General features: G+C 44.1%; 1 protein-coding gene across 1 annotated transcript in view; it reads left to right on the forward strand.

Moving 5' to 3' along the window:
- The window catches only part of LOC126484718 (juvenile hormone esterase-like), a 362359-nt gene that overhangs the window by 263328 nt on the left and 74112 nt on the right, over positions 1-24919 (forward strand). The window contains exon 6 of the mRNA XM_050108314.1: positions 5195-5363. Coding sequence (XP_049964271.1) covers positions 5195-5363 — 169 coding nt within the window. The remainder of the gene's footprint in view (positions 1-5194; positions 5364-24919) is intronic.

Genomic DNA, 24919 nt, shown 5'->3' on the forward strand with positions numbered 1-24919 from the left:
GTTATTCCAGAGAATCACCTTGTCGTAAGGGCCTCTTGTCGTGCTCTGTTTCATTACTTACATCTTCATTTTTTACGTTTCATGATATCATAACCCTCAGAAACTTAAGACTTAAATCCACTGATTTTACTGGCTCCATCTCCAAATCCTCTAAGGCATTGTCGCCAATCTTCAGATATTCAGTTCTTGTCAAGCTAATTGTGAGGCTCCATCTTTCAAACTCTTCTTTTAACTGCCGAAGCATGTACTCAGCATCATCCTGGTGTCCTGCTCCGGCGACGTGGTCATCAGCGAAGAGAAGTGTGTGCAAGATTTCGTCCCACAGAGGGACTGCCATGGATCTTAAATAGCGCCGGTGCTGTAAAACACCCATGGCGTATCCCTTTTATAATAGTGAACTCCGGTGCCACTGAATTTCCTACTTTGTCACTTACGCAGTCCGTATAGAACTATTAACTGCTCTGTTGAGAATAGTTGACATGCCAGTATTCTTCATACTAATTGTCCACAGACAGTTTTGTGGCACCGTATCACAGGCCCTCTGCAAATCCACGAAGATTAAATAGGTTTCTGTCCCTCTGACAGTTCTCTCCTCTGTTAGGTTCCGTAATGTGAATATTCCATCAGTACATAAGCATCCTCACCTATAACCATTCTGTTCTTCACGTAATGTAGCCTGATTTGTATTCTTCATTCCTGTTCTTGTAGAACGAATCAGTAACAGACCTCTTCCTTTCCTTACGTTCCTTGTCCCCTTACAGACACTTGTTATACAATTGTACCGAGATATCACACAAAACTATAGGACCTGGCTTTATTAATTCTAAGTTTATTCCATCCGAACCCGGTTGTTTCCCTCTTGTCACATGCTTCACAGTTTTACAAATTTCTTGCGATGTTACGCACGGTGATTTAGCTGCCCCTACCGATGTCGTTTTATGCAATCCATAATGTTGTACCAGGCCTTCAAAAATAATGCATGAGAGTTTCATATTCTCTCGCTCGCTATATGAACAGAATCTTTTTGTAGGAAATTTAATATAGTTAAATTTGGTACTGGCATACGTTTCCACTGGACGCCACATTTTGTGAGTTGTTCAAGAAAAACATACAAAAGTTGCCTTCAAACGCACCTCCACCCCCACACTCATCTCGCCAATCAAGATTTCTAGTATGTTGTTCGTGGCACTCCCTCCTACCGGTATACAAAAGTTTCCGACTACACAAACTATTCGAACATTCCAAGTTCTGTAGTCTCGATTGATTGGACTATTACGCCGCCAGCATGGTCAGCGTGCCCGTGAAGCTAATGACAGGAAAACGACTTTCGTAAAAGTCACGCAAGAACTAATTACGTTGACAATTCGATCCGAACTTAACCCTTACGAGGACGATAGTAGTTTCGTAGTCAGAAGGTCTGACGAATACAGTGACGTAATTGTTTCTTTTATGCTGTTAAAATTCACAAAATTGTTAGTTAAAATTTACATGAAAGACTCGTAACTGGCTGACTAAGCCGGTGGGATAATACGGCCAGTCAGTGAAGACCAAAAAAGATCGAATATGGGAAATACTTCGTGCTGTCGCAGACGTACTAGGAATCCTGACCGGTCGTGGCAGAATGTGGGAGCGGAGGTGTGTCTAAAGGTCACTTTTGCACGTTTCTCTTGAATAACTCGAAAACTACGGCCTCTAGCGAAAACGTATCGTAGTACAAAATTTAACTGCATTAACTTCCGTAGAAGAATGTTCTGTTCATTTTTTCTGTAAGACTGTTTTCGCGGTGCGAGTGTGGAATAATATGAAAATCTCGCGCGTGGTTTTTGAAGACCAGTAATACATTGCGACTTGCATAAATCGACATTGGTAGGGGCAGCTACATTATTTTGTACGTCGTGCACGCGGATTTTCGGCTAATTCCATCAAATTTAACAGTCCTCGTATAAATGCCTTTCTCTTCTCCGTGAGCAGCGCTTGGTAATACTTTACCCACCCCTTGATGCTAATTAGAGCAACCCCACCACTATCTTTGTTTTCGTCTTCAGTGTTTTCCACAATCTGATTGCTCTAGCACCACCAAAGTTTTCTTCTAGAATGACGGAAAAAATCGCAACACCCCAAAACAATTAATGTACAGTAATGAATTTTTGGGGAGACATTTTTTCTAGGAAACATATTTTGACATTGCAAGATCTTAGGTTAATGGAAGCGCAAGATAAGCCATTGAAAATGTGAAATGCTGGTACAATAAGCAGCGTAACCGTCAGAAACTTGAATGCAAGCATGCATGTACTTTATTGTACAGGTGCCGCATGTCAGTTTGTGGGGTGGAATTAAATGCCTGTTGGGCTTGGTCGATCAATACACTTGACGTTGGACCTTTCGTCCGATTATGCTCGATATGTGCTCGACTGGAACCAGATCTGCTGATGGAGCAGGCCGAGGCAACATGTCGACACCCTGTAGGGCATGGTGGGTCACAACAGCGGTATGTGGGCGAGAGTTATCCTGCTGGAAAACACCCCCTGGAATGCTGTTCATCAGTGGCAGCTCAACAGGTTGAATCACCAGAGTGATATGCAAATTTGCAGTCGGGATGCGTAAGGTAACCACGAGAGTGCTCTATATAACATCGCACCCCAGATCATAACTCCAGGTGTAGATCCAGTGTGTCTACCAGGCAGACAGATTGATTGCAGGCCATCATCTGGGACCGAGGCAGAACCAGCTTTCATCAGAAAACAACAGACCTCAATTCTGCCCTCCAATGAGCTGTCGCTTGACGCCACTGAAGTTGCAAATGGTGATGGTTTGGAGACTGTGGAATGAACGCTACATGGGTCTGGCTCGGAGCTGTCCTTGAAGTAACCGACTTGTAATAATTGTTAGCGTCACTGTGGTACAAACTGTTGCTCAAACTGCTGATGCGCCAGAGGCGTACACCGAACACGAGAGTCTTCCCCCTTGGTAGTGCCACTTGCCCGGTCCTCTCACGATCGTACATTCTCGTGACCACCGCTGCCAACAGTCATGTACAGGGGCTACATTCGTGCCAAGCATTTCTGCAGTATCGCAGAAGGATCATCCATCTTCTCGTAGCCATATTGCACAACGTCGTTCAAGCTCTGTGAGGTGCAGATAATGCCATCTGTGTCGCGTTAGATGCATTCATGACCAACATCAACTCACCACGTCCAATCTCAAAGGTAACTTATGCTGACGGCTGTTACGTATTTATAGCAGTCCTGATTTGCATCCTCATATTGGCACTACTAGCGCCTCTCTTACGCGATCGGTGCGAAATTTAAATAGACATGTTCCAGATGTAGAAACACGTCTACAAACTTTCATTTATGTTGCACAACTCGTTCTTGGTGCTCTGATTTTTTTCCATCAGTGTATATCGTCTGCCACTTTCTGCTATGCCTCAATTTTAACTTTAGTGATGACCCTTTGGGCTTCTTTCGTTTTGGCCCTGTATATTATACAGTCATCATCAAGCCGATTGCTCAGCCATTTGTTACAGCCCTCGTTTTCATCTTCACCAATTTCTCTGTTTCCTCATTCCTTCACAGATATAGCCTCTCTTTTCCCAATCTTGTGTTCTCCCCCAGAGCTTCAGCGACCGCATCACGTATCACTTTTTTACCAGGCTGATACACATTCCCTACAGTGCCATCCTCGATATACCCTACTGGCCATTAAAATTGCTACTCCAAGAAGAAATGCAGATGACAAACGGGTATTCATTGCACAAATATATTATACTAGATCTGACATGTGATTACATTTTCACGCAATTTGTGTGCATAGATCCTGAGAAATCAGTACCCAGAACAACCACCTCTCGCCGTAATAACGGCCTTGATACGCCTGGGCAATGAGTCAAACAGAGGGTGGATGGCGTGTACAGACACAGCTGCCCATGTAGCTTCAACACGATACCACAGTTCATCAACAGTAGTGACTGGCGTATTGTGACGAGCAAGTTGCTCGGCCACCATTGACCAGACGTTTTCAATTGGTGAGAGATCTGGAAAATATGCTGGCCAGGGCAGCAGTCGAACATTTTCTGTATCCAGAAAGGCCCGTACAGGACCTGCAACATGCGGTCGTGCATTACCCTGCTGAAATGAAGGGTTTCGGAGGGATCGAATGAAGGGTAGAGCCACGGGTCGTAACACATCTGAAATGTAACGTCCACTGTTCAAAGTGCCGTCAATGCGAACAAGAGATGACCGAAACGTGTAACCAATGGCACCCCATACCATCACGCAGTGTGATACGCCAGTATGGCGATGACGAATACACGCTTCCAATGTGCGTTCACCGCGATGTCGCCAAACACGGATGCGACCATCATCATGCTGTAAACAGAACCTGGGTTCATCTGAAAAAATGACGTTTTGCCATTCGTGCACCCAGGTTCGCCGTTGAGTACACCATCGCAGGCGCTCCTGTCTGTTATGCAGCGTCAAGGGTATCAGCAGTCATGGTCTCCGAGCTGATAGTCGGTGCTGCTGCAAACGCCGTCGAACTGTTCGTGCAGATCGTTGTCTTGCAAACGTCCCCATCTGTTGACTCAGGGATCGAGACGTGGCTGCACGATCCGTTACAGCCATGCGCATAAGATGCCTGTCATCTCGACTGCTAGTGATACGGGGCCGTTGGGATGCAGCACGGCGTTCCGTATTACCCTCCTGAACCCACCGATTCCATATTCTGCTAACAGTCATTGGATCTCGACCAACGCGAGCAGCAATGTCGCGATACGATAAACAGCAATCACGATAGGCTACAATCCGACCTTTGTCATAGTCGGAAACGTGATGGTACGCATTTATCCTCCTTACACGAAGCATCACAACTACGTTTCTCTAGGCAACGCCGGTCAACTGCTGTTTGTGTATGAGAAATCAGTTGGAAACTTTCCTCATGTCAGCACGTTGTAGGAATCGCCACCAGCGCCAACCTTGTGTGAATGCTCTGAAATGCTGATCATTTGCATATCATAGCATCTTCTTCCAGTCGGTTAGATTTCGCGTCTGTAGCACGTCGTCTTCATGGTGTAGCACTTCTAATGGCCAGTAGTGTATGATGCCTCGACTGCCAGTCTGAGCCAGTTTTAGCGTGTCACCAGTATTGACTTTGTAGAGAGACGTGGAGGGAGTGTGGCACAGGGCGCTGTGTGCAGGACGTGGACATGCTGGAGCAGTTCCCGTTCGTGCCGGTGCTGGAGTCGGCTGGCAGCCCTGGGGCGCTGATCACCAGGGAGCCGGCGGACCTGCTGCGCAGCGGCGCCTTCCGCCAGCGGCCGCTCATCATCGGCTTCACCTCCAGGGAGGGCCTGCTCTTCTTCAAGGGTGCGTATTCTCTTTCCGCCGGCCGGCGTCGCCTAACCAGCGCAACGACAGGCTCGGCCATTCTGCAACACGTTATTACTGGCGTCGGTTAATCAACCAACACGGGGAACTCATGTTGTGGTTGAAGTTCACTTTTCTCCGTGCTTGCTTTCAAATACAGGGTCACAATTATTGAACTACAACGGTCGTTCAATAAGTAATGCCCCACTTTTTTTTAAAAAAAAACGCCATTAATATACATAGACAAACGCCTTTGCTGGTGCTTCACAGTTGATGTTTGTTCTGTGTAGCGGTGGAGTTTCGAACCGTTCTGGCAGATGGCAGAGCCGTAGTACAGCGTCAAAATGTCAAAATGGCGTCTACATACGACTCACGTTACAACCACTGTTATTGAATTAGTGTCTGCAGAAAAAGAAAGTGGTGAGCACCCATAAACGTTTGTGGGCAGCGCATGCCGATGCTGCAGTTAATAGGAGTACAAATGGTTCAAATGGCTCTGAGCACTATGGAACTTAACTTCTGAGGTCATCAGTCCCCTAGAACTTAGAACTACTTAAACCTAACTAACCTAAGGACATCACACACATCCATGCCCGAGGCAGGATTCGAACCTGCGCTGGTCCAGACTGTAGCGTCTAGAACCGCTCGGCCACAATAGGAGTACAGTCGGGTGATGGGTATAGAAAGTTAGAGCCTCAGGAAATGCAGAAACAGAGCTCCATGATCAGCTAAGCTCGGGACGTCCTGCCACAGCCACTGCTCCAGACTTGCTGAATCGTGCGGATGCCATTATTCGTGCAGACCGGCACATCACAACTCGGCAATTGGCTCTACATTTGTCGGTCAGCATCAGAAGTGAGTTTGCATCTATCGAGACTCTCAGATGTTGAAAGAGGTGCTCACGATGGGTTCCACGAATGCTCACAGCGGACCACAAGAAAGGCCATTTCATCTGAATGGTCGGAGCGTTTTGAGACCGACGGAGAGGCCTTTCCGTCACGGATCGTTACGGCGGAAGAAAGCTTTCTGCACCACTTTGTAACAAAAAGGCAGTGTATGGAGTCGCATCATTCTCATTCACCTCAAAAGAAGAAATTCAAGACAACTCGCTCTGCCGGAAAAGTCATGGTGACAGTCTTCTGGGATTGTGATGACATCATTCTCGTGGATGTGATGTCAAGAAGGTCAACCGCCAATTCAGAGGCATACGTGAAGACTCTGCATAAACTCAAGAACGGTTTCGCACGTGTTCGATCGGACAAGAATCCAACAGAAATCTTGCTCCAACTCAATAATGCACGCTCACACACAAGTGTAAGAACCTGGGAACGCATCGCCAAATTGGGTTGGACATCATTGCCTCATACACCCTACAGTCCAGACCTGGCACCCTCAGACTTCCATCTCAATGGGCCGCTTAAACATTCTCTTCGAGGAACACACTTTAAGGGTGATGGGGGTGTCACTCATGCAGTGAAAACATGGCTATGCCTACAGGACAAGAGTTTTTAACAGCATGCTCCTCCACAGCGTTGGCGTACCGCCACAGAACGTGATGGAGACTACGTAGAAAAATAGGACATGGACAAGACATGTTGATGTATATTGCCACCAAATTCTGACTCTTAATAATAAATATGTTCAGAGAAAGAAAATCGGGAGCATTGCTTATTGAACGACCTTCGTATATGAAAAAAAAAAAAAAACAACGTAAACTAGTTAGAAACTACGGCGTGCACACAATTCATTCAACATGTAAACGTGACTACAGACATTTGGATTTAGGTTATGACATGTTCGATATCCTTGCCACCATTGGCGATGATATGGCGCAGACGTTCTGCATGACCGCTGAAGCGTTGGAAAATCGATGCGGTCGATCACCTCCTGAATGGCTGTTTTCAGCTCAGCAATGGTTTTGGAGTTAGTGCTGTACACCTTGTCTTTAATATAGCCCTAAAAAGAGGAGTGGCATGTGTTCAGATACGGAGAATATGGCGGCCAATCGAGGCCCATGTCAGCGGCCTCTGGATACCCCAGAGCCAGAAGGCGGTCCCCAAAGTGCTCTTTCAGGACATCACTCTCCTGCTTCGATGGGGCCGAGCCCCGTCTTGCATGAACCACATTTGAGCGAAATCTGGGTCACTTTGGATAATGGGGATGAAATCATCTACGAAAGCCTTCACATACCGTTCGGAAGTCACCGTGCCATCAAGGAATATCGCACCGATTATTCCGCGACTGGACATTACACACCACACAGTCACCCGATGAGGCTGAAGAGACTTTTCCGTCCGAAATGCGGATTCTCAGTCCCCTAAATGCGCTAATTTTGCTTATTGACGAACCCATCCCAATGAAAATGTGCTTCGTCGCTAAACCAAACCATATTCACATCAAAGTGTGCACACTAATTCCCATAATTCCCCGCGACCAAGGGTGCAATTTGAACGTCCTAACGTAAACCGTCCAGAAGTTTTGACGATTTTATTTCATACAGTTCAATAATTGTCACCCTGTATATAATTATGGAAATGAAGTTCTACAACAAACTTTACTTAATACTCATGCATGTTTCGGTGAAGTCTCACGTTTGTAGTGGGTTCTTTTTATTTTCTGTAAAATAATACGTAAAATTTTTGCATGATAATACATACAGTTTTGGAATTATGGTTTTTATGTTCAGTACATTATTATTATTATTATTTTGTGGCCTTCATTGGACCACTCTAGACAATTTTAAAAAGGTTTATGCAAGGAGTTGTTGTCATTCAATAATGCATTTCAGTTCAATAGCAATGCAATAAGGCAATTCAATAATGTAATGGTTATACAAGGGCTATTATAATTTATAATATAAAGGGTGTGTTGCTCATTTATCTGCCCAATATTTCGTCATTCTTTCAGATATTTTCATTCTTTCTTCGTCTGAGATCATTCTTCCTAAAGTTCTTTCATTGAGCTTCGTTTGTAGTCTGGCTTGTGTGTGTCTTGTAGTACTTCGGTTGTCTCTTTTGTTTTATTATATCATCTACTGTGATTTGGATTCTTTGGTATGTTCCTTATCTTGTGTGAGACATTTAATGTTTCTCTTTCTACTCCACAATTTATCTATTATTCTCGTACTAATTCTGTTTCCTGGAAGAAGATGCGTTTCTTCTTAATTGTGCTCATTACTGGTTCTGTTTTCTTGTATCTTGTTTGATTTGAAGCTTTTCTCTAATGTCCATTTACTTGATATTGTTTATTTATGCATGTTCCAATTATTCTTCTTTCTATATTGTTTATTTTGTGAACTTCTGCCGTATTAGTATTGTTGAAGATGATTTCAGCTGCATATCATATTTCTGCTTGGGTAACTAATTTATAATGTTTTCATTTTGCAGCTATTGATAGGTTTTTTTGTTTTATTGTTGTATGTGGTTTTCGTAATGTAATTTGGTTTGTAGGTTTTTGTGTACTTCTTTGCCATGTTGTTTTCCCATTTAAATTGTACGTTATGATTTCACCTAACTATTTAAATGTATCAACAATTTTGACTTCGTGTTCTTCTATTCTAATTTTGTTTGCAACTGGTAGATCAGTTAGCACTATCACTGCTTTTTCACATATTATTCTAAGGCCGATTTTCTGTGCTATTTCTTGTAGTGATGTAACTTCTTGCGTGGTTTTACGAACAGGTGTAACAAGAGGTGCAACATTATCAACAATTCCTTTGTTCTTTAGATTATCCTTGCACCATTCTCTCATATATTCCAGTGGATGGTTGAACAGTCACGGCGATAGGCAGTCACCTTCTCTTAAACCTGTTTTTGTGAGCATTGGTTCAGAAATTTCTCCTCTAAACATGACTTTTGACTTGGTGATGGTCAGAGCAAGTTAGATTAGTTTAATTAGTTCTGGATGAAATCCTAGATTCCTCACACCTTCTAATACTGAAGGTCTATGGAGACAGTCACATGCCTCCTCGAAGTCTAAAAATGTTATAGCGAGAGGTTTGCTCAGTCTCCTGTGATACGCCATTATCAATTTTAAACTAATAATCTACTCTGCACATCTTCTCCGTGGACTGAAACCTCCCTGGTACGCCCGTGGCTGTTTTAGTTGTTCCTTGATTCTTCCATACAGCACCTTGGATAAAATCTTGTATGTGCAGTGCCATGTTAAGGTAAATGTTTGTTATGAGGCCTGACGTGTAGTTGGTCAGCCTCGTCAGTAAATCTTTGCTTCATGATAACCCTTGCTCGCCAAATGTGTCTTCGTCACGTTTCTATATTCTACAGATGTATTTGTGCATGGCCGGCCACAATGGGAGTTTTCTTGGTATCGTAGTCATATGGTTTTCCATTACTCCCCATTCGATGAGCTGAATGGACTGAACGAGTGCCATGCCGATGGGAGCACACATGGAGTGGCTGTGCGTCTCGGTGCGCATGCCTGTTTTATCCCCTCTTTCCGTGACCCCTCGGTTTGTTTCTGACCTGGAATTCCTTAAGTTCATGTGTCTATGCAGGTTTTCATAGTCGATCCGTTCTAGATTGATAATGAGTGTACAGATGGTGAGATCCTTTTTTAGCAAGTTAGTAATTCTTTAGCGCTTACGATACCGAAGACCGTAGTGCCCAGTCAGGGAAAGCCCAGCATACAGGTTTTAATCACTCGTCACATTGTATCAAGTTGTGTTATGAACAGCTTTACTATGTGTATATTCCCGACTTTCATATATGAATAAGGGTAAATTACAATATGTAGTTTTGTATGGCGCTAACATGGATAATGCTTTTGCTTCAGAGGTTGACGTACTTTATAATATGTATAGTATGCATAGAATGTATAGAATGTACAGTAAGTGTATGCGAAAGTGTTCTTTGCATGGGTATATGATTACCAGTAATAGTAAAGTTGTATTGCAGCAGTAATGGGTGGTTATACCGTGGGACTGTGTGTGCACTGCTTGGGCAGCGCCGGTTGTGAACCGCTAGAATCACAGCAGGTATAAGTGCGCGGAATAGGACAATGTGATGCCGACGGTTTTTAGCCGAGCAGCGGTCATGTAGCAAATAGTTTCATCTTGTGACTTGGGTTTTACAGTTATTTTATATTAGCTGGTCTACCTCATGTATCGTTATATCCAAATGGTTTATAAATGTTAATCTACATTCAGGTATGTGGTACTGTGCTAATAGTAATGTATATAGTGTAACTCATGTAAGCCCTCCCTCAACGCTGTCATGTTATATCTTCACAGATCCGATGATGGCACCTTCAGTGTGTTGAAACCGGTTATCCAGTAAACAGTATTTAAGCGATCTTGGCTTTTGAATTATCTCTACAACAGAGTGATCGCATCACTACGCACTATGTGTTCACTGCAAGATTCCTCTATATTGCCTGGATTGCCCTTATCCTCCTCCCTGTGTAGTGGGTGGATGACAGCCGTGGCCCAAGGTTCGGACAATTGTTCCCTTATCCAGATCTCTTTTTAGTCGTGTATAATGAAGTCTTGCCTGTATCTCTTGAGCATTTCCCCATTTCGACAAAAACCTAACTCCTCAACGTGCCATTTATTTATTTTGTCCTTTGCGGGTTTTTTCTACTTTTTTTGAATCTTGGAGGATCTAATTTGTTAGGTTTACTTTTTATTGGGATATTTATGTTGATTTGTAAGAGTTCTTTTGGTCCTTCGCAGTTCGTAACATTATTAAAAAATATATATCCTAATATCACAAAAAAATGTTCAAATGTGTGTGAAATCTTATGTGACTTAACTGCTAAGGTCATCAGTCCCTAAGCTTACACACTACTTAATCTAAATTATCCTAAGGACAAATACACACACCCATGCCCGAGGGAGGACTTGAACTTCCGCCGGGACCAGCCGCACAGTCCATGACTGCACCGCCTGAGACCCCTCGGCTAATCCCGCGCGGCTCCTAATATCACCTATTGACGTTTATTTAGCTATCTGTCATTTGCAGTATAACTGATATTTTGCTCCAGTTTGTCATCTGCACCTAATGAGGATTTTTCAGTGTATATTACGCATACTTACCGAAATTTTAGGCGTTTTCCAGCTGTACCTTCTCCTCCGGTATCTCTGTTTTCTGTTCGTTCCCCTGCTACAGCGTTGCAGTCCCTCATTATTTTTGGATTATTGCCTCTCTTTACATACTGAGTTAATTGCTCAACGTTCTCATACATTTTCTCTGTGTATGCATCTTGCGGTTGTGACGAAGGACGCGTTCTTGAACTATTATTGCTAGCGTTCGCCTACTGTCGAATGTGCACCGAACTGTTTGGAGCAACTATCTTAATCCTCTCGAATCCTATTCCCATGATACCATTTTCTGCTGCTGTTATTGTCCTATATCTGTCTGACCAGAAATTCGTATCTTCTTTTCCATTTCATCTCACTGACCCTCACTTATCTCGATTAAGTTTTTACATTTCCTTTTTCAGATTTTCTAGCTTCCCTATCACGTTCAGGCTTCTGATGTTGCACGCTCCGAGTCGCAGATTGTTGTATTCCCGTTGGTTATTCAGTCTTTCTCTCGTGTTTACCTCTTATTTATCAGTCCCCTGTCGGAAAGCTGAATGAGGACCTAATCCGAAAGCTTTTGATCACATATCATCAGAATAAACTTTCCTGTAGCAGGCCACATATCCTGCAGACAGACATTAAGTACCTTTAGTGCAGCGGCTTTTATTGTCTTCTGTACCCTCATGCCATTGATCATTGTTGGTTCTTCCGCCTTCTAGGGCAAATTCCCAGTCCAAGCGCAAGAGGTTGCCCTGAAATTTTGTCCGCTCCTTCGTCCTTTTTTGACAAGGCCGTTGGCAGAATGAAGGTGACTCCTTATACCGGAAGTCATCGGCCATCAATTCATGATTTTTATTCAAAATTTAAGCAATGACTGGAATCTAACTTGGCACCCAGGGCATTTTGATTAGTAGTAAAAGACGCTATCTCTGGACCACATTACCTTAAATTGGCGATACTAATTCCGGGACGTAACCATGTATGCTCCTCCAGTTTACTAGTATCACATTAACGTCTTAGCTTTCCGATCTGCTAGAACAAAAGTTGTCTTCTACATCTACATATATACCCCGCTAGCCACCAAGCGGTTTGTGGCGGAGGGCACAATTCGCGCCATATTTCCCCTCCTCTGTTCCACTCGCGGATCGCGCGAGGGAAAAACGACTGAACGCCTCAGTACGAGCTCTAATTTCCCGTATCTTCGAATGATGATAATTACGCGATTTGAAATTTGGTGGTAATAATATATGCTCTACATCCTTGGTGAAGACTGGATTTCGGAATTTAGTGAGCAGCCCCTTGTGTTTAGCGCGTCGTCTATCTGCAAGTGTGTCCCACTTCAAACTTCCTATGATTAAATGTACATAGGATGGACTCCTATGATTGAAGGTACCAATCACGAATCTTGCCGCTCTTCTTTGGACCTTCTCAATCTCTTGAATGAGACCCAACTGGTAAGGGTCCCATACAGACGAACAATACGCTAAGACTGGACGAAGTAACGTATTGTAAGCTATTTCCTTTGTTGAAGGACTGCATCGCTTCAGGATTCTACCAATAAACCGCAATCTAGAGTTCGCCTTACCCGTTACTTGTGTAATCTGATCATTCCATTTGAGATCATTTCGAATAGTCACACCCAGATACTTGACTGATGTTACCGCTTCCAAAGAAAGGGTATTTATTTTATACTCGTACATTAATGGGGATTTTCGCCTTGTTATACGCATTAGGTTACACTTACTAATATTGAGAGATAACTGCCAGTCATTACACCACGCATTTATTTTCTGCAAATCCTCATTGATTTGTTCACAACTTCCGCGTGATACTACTTTCCTGTGGACTACAGCATCGTCGGCAAACAGTCCAAGGCCGCTATCAATACCATCAACCAGATCGTCTATGTAAATTGTTAAAAGCAGCGGACCTATTACGCTGCCCTGGGGCACACCTGAAGTTACTCTTGTTTCTGTTGAAGTTACCCCGTTCAGGACGACATACTGCTCCCTGTCTGTTAGAAAACTTTCTGTCCAACCGCATACGTCATTGGATAGACCGTTCGCGCGCACTTTTTGTAGCAAGCGACAGTGCGGAACTGAGTCGAACGCCTTTCGAAAGTCGACAAATTTGGCGTCAACCTGGGAGCCGGTATCCAGAGCCTGTTGTATATCATGCACAAAGAGGGCCAGCTGTGTCTCGCATGACCGCAGTTTCCTAAAACCGTGCTGGTTTCTGCAGATGAGCTTCTCAGAGGTCATTATGTCTGAACACAAAATATGTTCCATTATTCTACAACAAATCGATGTCAGTGTAATGTAGTTTGTCTGTCTTAGGTTTCGGCAGGCAGTTCGTCATTGGCGCCAAGGATGGACTCTCTAAACTCAAAAACCCCGGTACTCTACTCGAGTAGCCGCTTCCTTTTTGTCGTGTACGCGTGCGTTGTGAGGAGGGACTTTCAATGCTCCAACTGATATGTGAAGCCAAGAAATTCGCACCCGAAATCGTCCGAGCCTCTTGTTTAGACCTATCACTTGGCTCCGAACCGGAGGATCAAAAGCGGTTCAAATGGCTCTGAGCACTATGGGACTCAACTTCTGAGGTCATCAGTCCCCTAGAACTTAGAACTACTTAAACCTAACTAACGTAAGGACATCACACACATCCATGCCCGAGGCAGGATTCGAACCTGCGACCGTAGCGGTCGCGTGGTTTCAGACTGTAGCGCCTAGAACCGCTCGGCCACCCCGGCCGGCCCGGAGGATCACAATTACGTCTGAGCTCGCTGTTGCAAATAGTAACCTATGCTTGTCCCCGCGGTATCGGCCGGCATCCGCTCGGTCGCACTTTCACAGACGTGCTCCGCCAGTCACGCCGCCTCGTCCCCTACAGCCACCACGCACCCTCGCGCCGCTGCCAATGATATGCAAGCATCCCCACCCCGGAGATCCAGCGGCGGGTGTACTTCAGTTCAAACATGGACGCACAGAACCCAGTTCGTGTATTTGCCATTTCGTAACATTTACAGACTTTCGTAGCGATCAGGGCTCGTCAGCTACGGAATAGTCGTTGTATGGAAGACTGGATTGTAAACCTTTGTGTCTCCTACATTTCAATTCAGACCTACCGTTAGCAACTGATGCTGCAACTATAGGAAACAATGTTATGGATTACTTTTACTGCGATTGTCCACACTTGGCAGCAAAATCGGTCGCTGGCGCAACAGACGAAGCATCTGATGTGTTTTCAACACTGGGCACCACACTACCCCTTGCTCAGTGGTAAGGGAACAGGCTTGCGGCCAGTTCTCGCAATCGCCTTCCTCCCAGATTTACGTGAACCTATAGTTCAGCGAAGTGCGCATGCTTCGTACCTGACACCACGCTTTCTGTGCATCTAATCGTCGAAGCTCCTCTCGAATCATCAATCCTTTGGATGTGTAAAGTTCCTTATTAGATACAAACTCGCGCACTCCTTCCTAATTCCTTACTGGAACTTTATCAGTAATTCCGCGTACATCCAGTTACAACGTTGCCACCAGCACTTACCTTATTTTTCTCTTACAAGCTGTCATTTTAGGAGCCCAAGTGCTCCACATGTCATGGCTGACATATGTATAACCTGTATATACATAATAAGCTTTGAGGTTCGCCGATGACATTGTAGTTCTGCCAGAGACAGCAAAGGACCTGGAAGAGCAGTTGAACGGAATGGACAGTGTCTTGAAAGGAAGGTACAAGATGAACATCAACAAAAGCAAAACGAGGATAATGGAATGTAGTCGAATTAAGTCTGGTGATACTGAGGGAATTAGATTAGGAAATGAGACACTTAAAGTAGTAAAGGAGTTTTGCTATTTGGGGAGCAAAATAACTGATGATGGTTGAAGTAGAGACGATATAAAATGTAGACTGGCAATGGCAAGGAAAGCGTTTCTGAAGAAGAGAAATTTGTTAACATCGAGTATTGATTTAAGTGTCAGGAAGTCGTTTCTGAAAGTATTTGTATGGAGTGTAGCCATGTATGGAAGTGAAAAGTAGACGATAAATAGTTTAGACAAGAAGAGAATAGAAGCTTTCGAAATGTGGTACTACAGAAGAATGCTGAAGATTAGATGGGTAGATCACATAACTAATGAGGAGGTATTGAATAGAATTGGGGAGAAGAGGAGTTTGTGGCTCAACTTGACTAGAAGAAGGGATCGGTTGGGAGGACATGTTCTGAGGCATCGAGGGATCACCAATTTAGTACTGGAGGCCAACGTGGAGGGTAAAAATCGTAGAGGGAGAGCAAGAGATGAATACACTAAGCAGATTCAGAAGGATGTAGGCTGCAGTAGGTACTGGGAGATGAAGAAGCTTGCACAGGATAGAGTAGCATGGAGAGCTGCATCAAACCAGTCTCAGGACTGAAGACCACAACAACAACAACAACATAATAAGCTATGTTCATCTGTTCTTCAAACTTTCGTTTCATGAATAATTCTGGGATGTTATAAACTTTGCCGCAGTTCTATCCGCCTCTTAAATAAGCTCTCTTTTGTAACGTAGTATCCCTGTCAGATACAAACTGATAATCGGACGTGATGTTCACACCAAGTGATTCGGTTGCGGCCTCTAAACCAAGCAATATTTCAGCCCCTGCCGCGGACTCTGAATTCGTGGGACCTCTTGGTTGTGTGTAGAATCGTCATATGTGTAGTTACACGCGGCCTGTTGTCAATGAAGGTCGCGACTTGTATTTGAACAGTTAGACAGCGAGTAAACAGTATTCACCTCTCGATCGTGCTCTCGCGGCGACTGCCGGGTTGGACGTTTGTCTGCCACTGCAATTGCTATACCCTAGTAAGAGAAGTACACTCATGCTCATAGATTAAGGATAATTGCAGAATGTGGTGCCACACAACGTGGCACTACACAAAACTGGCTCTAACAGCATAGGCAAATAGGGAACACACACGACACAGATCTGTAAGGCCACGGTATTGGTGATAAGGTGAGAAAACCGTCCCGAAACACATATGCTACAAAACTCCACCGTTTCCTGCGCTTGTACCCCGACATCAATATGGGATATGATCACCATGCACACGTACACAAGCCGCACAACGGGTTGGCATGCTCTGGATCAGGTGGTCGAGCAGCTGCTGGAGTATAGCCGCCCATTCTTGCACCAGTGCCAGTTGGAACTCCTGAAGTGTCCTAGGAATTTGAAGACGTGCAGCGATACGTCGACCGAGAGCATCCCAGATGTGCTCGATGGGACTTAGATCTGGAGGAAAGGCAGGCCACTCCATTCGCCTGATATCTTCTGTTTCAAGGTACTCCTCCACGATGGCAGCTCGGTGGCGCCGTGCGCTATCATCCATCTGGAGTAAGGTGAGACCCACTGCACCCCTGAAAAGGTGGACATACTGGCGCAAAATGACGTCCCGATACACCTGACCTGTCACAGTTCCTCTGTCAAAGACATGCAGGGGTGTACATGCACAAATCATAATCCCACCCCCACACCATCAAACCACGACCTCCATACAGGTCTCTTTCAATGACATTAAGGGGTTGGTATTTGGTTCCTGGTTCACGCCAGATGAAAACCCGGCGAGAATCACTGTTCAGACTATACCTGGACTCATCCGTGAACTTAACCTGGGACCACCGTTCCAGTGACCATGTACTGTGATCTTGACACCAGGCTTTATGGGCTCTCCTGTGACCATGGGTCAGTGGAATGCACCTTGCAGGTCTCCGGGCGAATAAACCATGTCTGTTCAGTCGTCTGTAGACTGTGTGTCTTGAGACAACTGTTCCAGTGGCTGCGGTAAGGTCCAGAGCAAGGCTACCTGCAGTACTCCGTGGCCGTCTGCGGGCACTGATGGTGAGATATCGGTCTTCTTGTGGTGTTGTACACTCTGGACGTCCCGTACTGTAGCGCGTGGACACGTTTCCTGTCTGCTGGAATCGCTGCCATAATCTTGAGATACCACTTTGTGGCACAACTGCTGTGTTTGACCAGCCTCTAGTCAAAAATGGCTCTGAGCACTATGGGACTTAACAGCTGTGGTCATCAGTCCCCAAGAACTTAGAACTACTTAAACCTAACTAACCTAAGGACATCACACACATCCATGCCCGAGGCAGGATTCGAACCTGCGACCGTAGCAGTCGCGCGGTTCCGGACTGCGCGCCTAGAACCGCGAGACCACCGCGGCCGGCAGCCTCTAGTCGCCCTAGTATTCTACCCCTCATAACGTCATCAGTATGTGTTCTTTGAGCCATTTTTAACACACCGTCACCATTATCACGTCTGAAAATGTCTGCATACTTACTCGCTGCACCATACTGTGACATGCACCAACACACCTCTGCGTATGTGGACTGCTGCCAGCGCCACCGTGCGACGACTGCAGGTCAAATGCATCGCATGGTCATACCCCGCGGTGATTTAAACCCGCAAACCGCCCACCAGAGGGCATATTCACCTTGTATCAGCATTATCCTTAATTTATGAACATGAGTGTAGTTTGCATATATAGCGCACATCGCTGGCAGCACTGCTTCTAGCATCGCATAAAGCGTAACCCACTACAGTGTAAAAGTAAATTCTTAACTTCCGTACCTGTATCAATTAGTGTTACTCAATACCAGGGTTCCAGCATACATTAGTGTTGTATGAGATGCGGATAAGTGCTCTGCGAAAAATTGTTACTAACATGGCGGCTGTTTTCAAGATTTTGACGGTACTAATTTTTTTTAATGCTATTGTGATTTCTATCTTATTAGTTATGGATAAGATTTAAGTAAAGACTGAATAAAACATTTTTCCTCATTTTCCTCGTTTCTTAAAAATTTTATTAACCATCAAAATAAATGTCTTCCATCAACACACCAGAATTCCTCTTTTGATATTCTCGGTTTCCTCTACCAATCCCATCTGCAGCAAATCGCAGACTGACGAGGAGTATTTAGGTATTGGTTTTGCAAGCTACCTGCCTTATCTCAGATTAGTGTTATGTCGGAGATCCACTTTAAATCGCTCCTTAGGTATGGTCCCAGATATTTAATGGATGTGAATGCTCCATTGATTTTCCCATAGTCGTGTAATCAATTACACAGTCTTTCCGCCTGCTTATGCACAACACGTGCCGCAATTGCTGCACCAAGCGTCGATCATGTGCAGGTCTTCCTACATTTCGCAACAATTTTATAGTATCGCTGCTACTACTACGTATATAATAGTATTACCCGTGAAAAGCCACATTGGCGATTAAATATTCAAATTTTCTGTAACGTATTAGTGGAACATCTGCTGACACACAAGGTAGATTGTGCACAATTTTACGAGACGGCTTACTCGTTTGATCCGTTAAAGAGGTAATTTTCCAACTACAGCCACTTGTACGAACCTAAGCGTTCCAAGCCAGTCGCGAGATTCGTTGGAACCACTTCTCCTTCTACGCTATCTTGTCGTTTATTTAATATTCGCCGGCCCCTTGGTGGCCGAGCGGTTCTAGGCGCTTCAGTCTGGAACCGCGTTACCACTACGGTCGCAGGTTCGAATCCTGCCTCGGGCATGGATGTGTGTGATGTCCTTAGATTAGTTAGGTTTCAGTAGTTCTAAGTTCTGGGGGACTGATGACCTGAGATGTTAAGTCCCATACTGCTCAGAGCCATTTGAACCATTTAATATTCAAGAAGCCGTAGCAATCAAATCTTCTCGTCTCCTCATGATTTGAAAACTGCAATATCCACTTTCACTGCTTCTGTTACAGAAGAAATGTTACAGCTTGTGTTTGGAAACATGATTAGACGAATTGAATTGTGTATTCGATTCCCGGCTGGGTCGGAGATTTTCTCCGCTCAGGGACTGGGTGTTGTGTTGTCCTAATCATCATCATTTCATCCCCATCGACGCGCAGGTCGCCGAAGTGGCGTCAACTCGAAAGACTTGCACCTGGCGAATGGTCTACCCGACGGGAGGCCCTAGTCACGCGACATTTTATTTAACAACGAGAGGGACACTTTCAACATTTAATGTGAAAATTTGTAAGTAAAAATGAGTATTCAATAAATTAATAACTTGTCATTTCACTGAGTTTCCTTACGGTATATTCACTGCAGCATACGGCACGCGCGGCTAACAACCATTCTGCACTGCGGAGAGACGTATAACGTCTTTCGCGAACCACATCCAACGTTTTTGATCGTTGAGTGCTGGAATCTCTAACCATTTCTTTGCGTTCACGGGTAGTGCTTACTTCAGCAATGATTTTGTCATTCATTAAGGAAACTGTTGCCTTTAAGTCCTTGTTGAATTTGTTAAATTGGAGAATAAGCCGTACATATGCTCTCAGATCAACCACCTCACTAGAAATCCCATTTTGGAGTTTCGTCAAATCGGCATTCAAGGCATTGCTTTCCCGAGGCATTTCAGCTGTTACGTCATCTTTTACTGATTTCTGCATTCTATTTCTCTCTATATGAGTAATTTACTCAAGCAATTTCTGAAGCAGCTTCAGTAATTTGAGAACTTAGAGATTCCACATGCCACTCGACTTGAGCATTTCCTGCAGAAATTTGGGTATCCGATGCGCTCAGATAATACATGATCCGATTTTTTTTGTCTTCGAAAACACCTGAGAGGGAACACTTTCTGAAGTTTCATCTTCTAGTATTCTGGTATTTCCGCCCTTGGTTATAAACGAGTCATCATATTCCCAAGCATGTGCTACTTCTTCCTTAGTTTCTAAATTACTCGCAAATAGTTCTAGGCTCCCCTTATACCGTAAAGGTACTAGTACTACTCGAGGGCTCTGCTAACTCACCATGAGGTGAAACGCCAACTTGTTCCACTTGATCTGCCAGATCTATGCTCATTTCAGTTGTCAGCAGCCAGATGTTACGTTTCTGACTTACCTTTTTACACTCGCGACGGCGTGCAGTGACGCCACGAAGCAGAGGTCGGAAGGCATAACGGAACGATGTGACCGCAGCTTGGCTTTTCCGCTGCAAAAAGTGGCGTCGGGAATTCCTGCTTACGGCGAGTGGTGGACTGCTTCGACACTGTGTACCGACAATATTGCTCAAACGATTTTGCAGAAACTAATCGGAAAAAATTTTTGATTCTTTACAACCTTATTCGTCACCTTCATGGTTAACTGCCGATCTTTTCGTTAATGGTCAAAGTCATTGTGAGATATCGAAGTTAAGTAACCCATCTCATGAAATTCAGATAGTTTGCAGCGAAAAATGGAATTCACTACGAGTTTGTTTGGTGCATGTGTAAGCTTCCAACTGTATGTTTCTATATGAAATTTAGCCCAAATTTACCTCCCACTCTATAAAAAGTCTACGTACTACCAAAACTGTGTACGCATAAACTGTTATTCAACTTAAGCTCGTATGCTAAACTTTGACTACATAGAACCTAATTTCTAAATACAACTTATCTTTTTATTAAATGCGCAACAAGTCAACTGAAGTAAAACAAGTATCTGGCCCTAATCAAAATTTCCACTTACCTCACTTCTTGATAACATTGTTGCAGCTTTCTCTAAAGCACGACAGGAAACAGCAAGCAGGCACCGGCTACGGTGGATTTCTATTTTTAAATAAAATTTTCAAACAATATTCAAACTGTTGCATATCATATGGTGCAATGTGTCAATGCGTAATGATAACCACCTTCAAACAGTGCGCTGGGGGGGGGGGAGTAACTATTTCTATGAAATGATGTTCCAAGACAACGATTTTAGAATGAAGTATGTAATCAAAAATATATAGACTAAATTGTCGCGTGATCTTCACACACAACGTTGGTCTGAACGATACTAGATTAACAAAAAGTGAACAATGATTTGAAAAGGGTACAGTGTTACCGGAGAATTTCTATAAAAACCAAACGACTTGATCAACTGATATCTTAATGCACGACTCAGGGAAGTGGGGTGGTCTTTCTCTCAGCTCTGAGAAAGTTAACTAGCCGACTAACTAGGCGCGCAGTGCCGCCGACTTATCTTAAACTTCTTCTCTTCAAAAATAATAACATTATTCAAAACTTATATCTTTTCGCCTTCCAGTGTACACATCACATTCATCCTTGCTGTCCTTCAGAATCAATGTTTCTTCATGTAACAGATACAGTCACAAGTCAACACTGTGTTGAATACGTCCATCACCTACCACACTTCAAATAAGAATACATCAGACTGTACAGAGGCAAAGCCTGTGCCACGACAAGACCAAACATTGTTTAACAGTAACGTAACTTGCTATCTCTCTCTCTGACGTGCACATTGATAACTTACGAAAATCAAAACGGCATGCCCATCTTCCACATAATAGGTCGTACATTGTATGATCTTAAGCGTTCCCGGCGAATCAGGTGTATGTATCGCTCTCGAATGTCCAGCCAGATGCAGTCGTTCACGGAACACAATATATGGACAGCATATCTTGCCATTATCTTCATCTGGCTCCTGCAAAAAGAGCGTTCAGAGCGAACGTGATCGCCGAATATTGGGTGCGAGCTCAGATCCCTCAGTGCTCACGATCTCCCTCCCCCCCCCCTCGACGGGCGCAGAATTCACGTTTCTTTTCATTTCATTTCATTTGGTTTCAAGCAGAGCCCGTTTTACCAGAAACAATTCTTTCACATAATGATACAAGCAGGATTTTAAATTTTTAAAGTCGATGAATAATTACATGAAAAGTTGTAAACCAAATTTATATCTACCTGGAAGTAAACTGCAACTGGACTCGGATGACCCTTTCAGCAGCTTACCCTACCATTGTGTTAAGCGATCTTTAAGAATTACCTCGAAGAAAACTATTTATTGACACATAGCACAGATTAAGAAAATATCGTTCTTGTGAAACACAACTAGCTATTTATACTCATGAAGTATCGACAGGGGATGTCAGATTGATTCCATATTTTTAGATTTCCAGAAGGTTTTCAATACCATTTCTCAAGAGCGTCTTCTAACCAGACTGCGTGCCTATGGTACATCGCCTCAGTTGTGCGACTGGACTCGTGCTTTCCTGTCAGAACGGTCACAGTTCGTAGTAATAGACGGAAAATCATCGAGTAAACAGAAGTAATATCTTGCACTCCCCAGGGAAGTGTTATAGGCCCTCCATTGTTCCTGATCTATATTTACGACACGAGAGACAAACTGAATAGCCCTTTTAGATTGTTTGTAGGTCATGCTGTGTCATTTACCGTATTGTAAAGACATCAGATGACCGAAACGAATTGCAAAATCATTTAGTTAAGATATCTGTATGGTGCGAAAAGTGGCAATTGACCCTAAATAAAAAAAGTGCGAAGTTATTCACATGATTACTAAGAGAAATCCGCTATATTTCAATTATGCGATAAGCCACACAAATCTGAGGGCTGTAAATTCAACTAAATACTTAGGGATTACGATTCCAAATAACCTAAATTGGGACCATTACATAAATAGTGTTTTTGGTAGAGCAAACCCAAGACTGCGATTCATTGGCAGAACACTTAGAAGTTACGACAGGTCTACCAAAGAGACTGCTTTCACCACGCTTATCCGTCCTATCCTGTAGTATTGTTCTGCGGTGTGGGATTCGCATCAGGTGGGACTAGCGGATAACATCGAAAAAGTTCAAAGAAGGACAGCTCGTTTTGTATTATCGCGAAAAAGGGAAGATAGTGCCGCAGACAAGATACGTGAATTGGAGCGTCAATCATTAAAACAAAGCGCTTTTCGTTGCGACGGGATCTTCTCATGAAATTTCAATCACCAGTTTTCTCCTTCGATTGTGAAAACATTCTGTTGGCACCCACCTACATAGGGTGAAATGATCATCACGATAAAATAAGAGAAATCAGGACTCGCCCAGAAAAATTTAAGTGCTCGTTTTTCCCGCATGCCGTTCGGGAGTGGAATGGTAGAGAGAGACAGCTTGAAGGTGGTTCATTGAACCCTGTGCCAAGCACTTTATTGTGAATAGCAGAGTAACCACGTAGATGTAGATGTAGATGTAGAAGTGAACAGTAGATATTTTATGAAGTGACGACTAACATTTCGTGTTCAGGGTGTCTTTGAATGCCTGTACAACCTAAGTTTCTGAACCTGATGGCCGATAGAAACATTCCATACGAGTTTCCAGTCAGATTCATTTTATAGCTCGCTGGATCTAATCTTACGTCTTGTTGCTATTAGCGCACCACCTCTGCAGAACCGCCGGCCGGGATGGCCGAGTGGTTCTAGGAGCTAAAGTCTGGAACCGCGCGACCGCTACAGTCGCAGGTTCGAATCCTGCCTCGGGCATGGATGTGTGTGATGTCCTTAGATTAGTTAGGTTTAAGTAGTTCCAAGTTCTAGGTGACTGATGACCTCAGAAGTTAAGTCCCATAGTGCTCAGAGCCATTTGAACCATCTGCAGAACCAAATATAATTTTCTGATGCAATTGCCACCTAGTTTCGAAAATTATCCGCCTTGTCACCGCAGTTTTGAAACCATCCATAAGCTCCTCTTATGATAGGCGAACTACTTTATTCTGGGAGTGACGTGAGGTTTATGACTTTACTCTAAATGCTTCGACAGTTCGCAAAGCGGCAGTAGCGTTTTGTAATGTGAGTCGCCTTTCTTGCTATGGAATGTGGATTGGAGGCCGATTAGTCAATCAACGTAAAAAAAAAAAAAAAGGTTCAAATGGTTCTGAGCACTATGGGACTTAACATCTATGGTCATCAGTCCCCTACAACTTAGAACTACTTAAACCTAACTAACCTAAGGACATCACACAACACCCAGACCCAACGTCCTCTTACAAGTAGTACAAAACAATCACACATAGCAGTAGTAAACACCTTTAACTTGTGTTTTCAAAGAAATGTTTCAAATTAGAAAATGTGATTTACTCAGAGTTGACGGAGGTGAAATCAACAATTTCAGTGAAGCCTGACAACAATAAACTTGCAAACCCCCCAGGGGGCTCACCTGCGGGTTCGTGCTTGGCTACAACGGGGCCCCAGCCTTTGCATCATTTTTTTCCTTCCCTGCTGCAGGATTATCCTCTTGCTTTTCTTTTTCCCTTCCCTTGGGGAACATGTCTGGGTATTACTGCGAACATTCTGCATTCTGTCGCTGACGTACGAACAGTCTCACCTTTGTTTTTCGCTCTCTTTTCCTTTCTTTTTGAGGATCCTCTTTTTTCTTCTTTCTCCCTGTGAGCTCCTGAAGGCCGGCCCACGCGTCTGCCGTGTAACAGGTGACTGGGTAACGCGTAATTCCCAGCCCCAGGTCGACATGTAGGTTTCACATGTCCCCCTGGTACTGGCCAGGCCCAGGGAGGGGTGACTGCCTGAGCTGTAAACTTTTCAAATTGCCGATTGGTCCCTCTGTCAGGTGTTTGGGAGGTGTGACTTGAGGTGTAAAAACTCGCCTAAGGCGAGTGCGCCCCCTAGGAGCGCGCCATCGGAGACCCTGGCAATCATGGGGGATTTCCTCACGATGAGTCAATCATCTTCTCA

Source organism: Schistocerca serialis, chromosome 6 (genome assembly GCF_023864345.2).
Source record: "Schistocerca serialis cubense isolate TAMUIC-IGC-003099 chromosome 6, iqSchSeri2.2, whole genome shotgun sequence".
Classification (NCBI taxonomy): Eukaryota; Metazoa; Arthropoda; class Insecta; order Orthoptera; family Acrididae; genus Schistocerca; species Schistocerca serialis.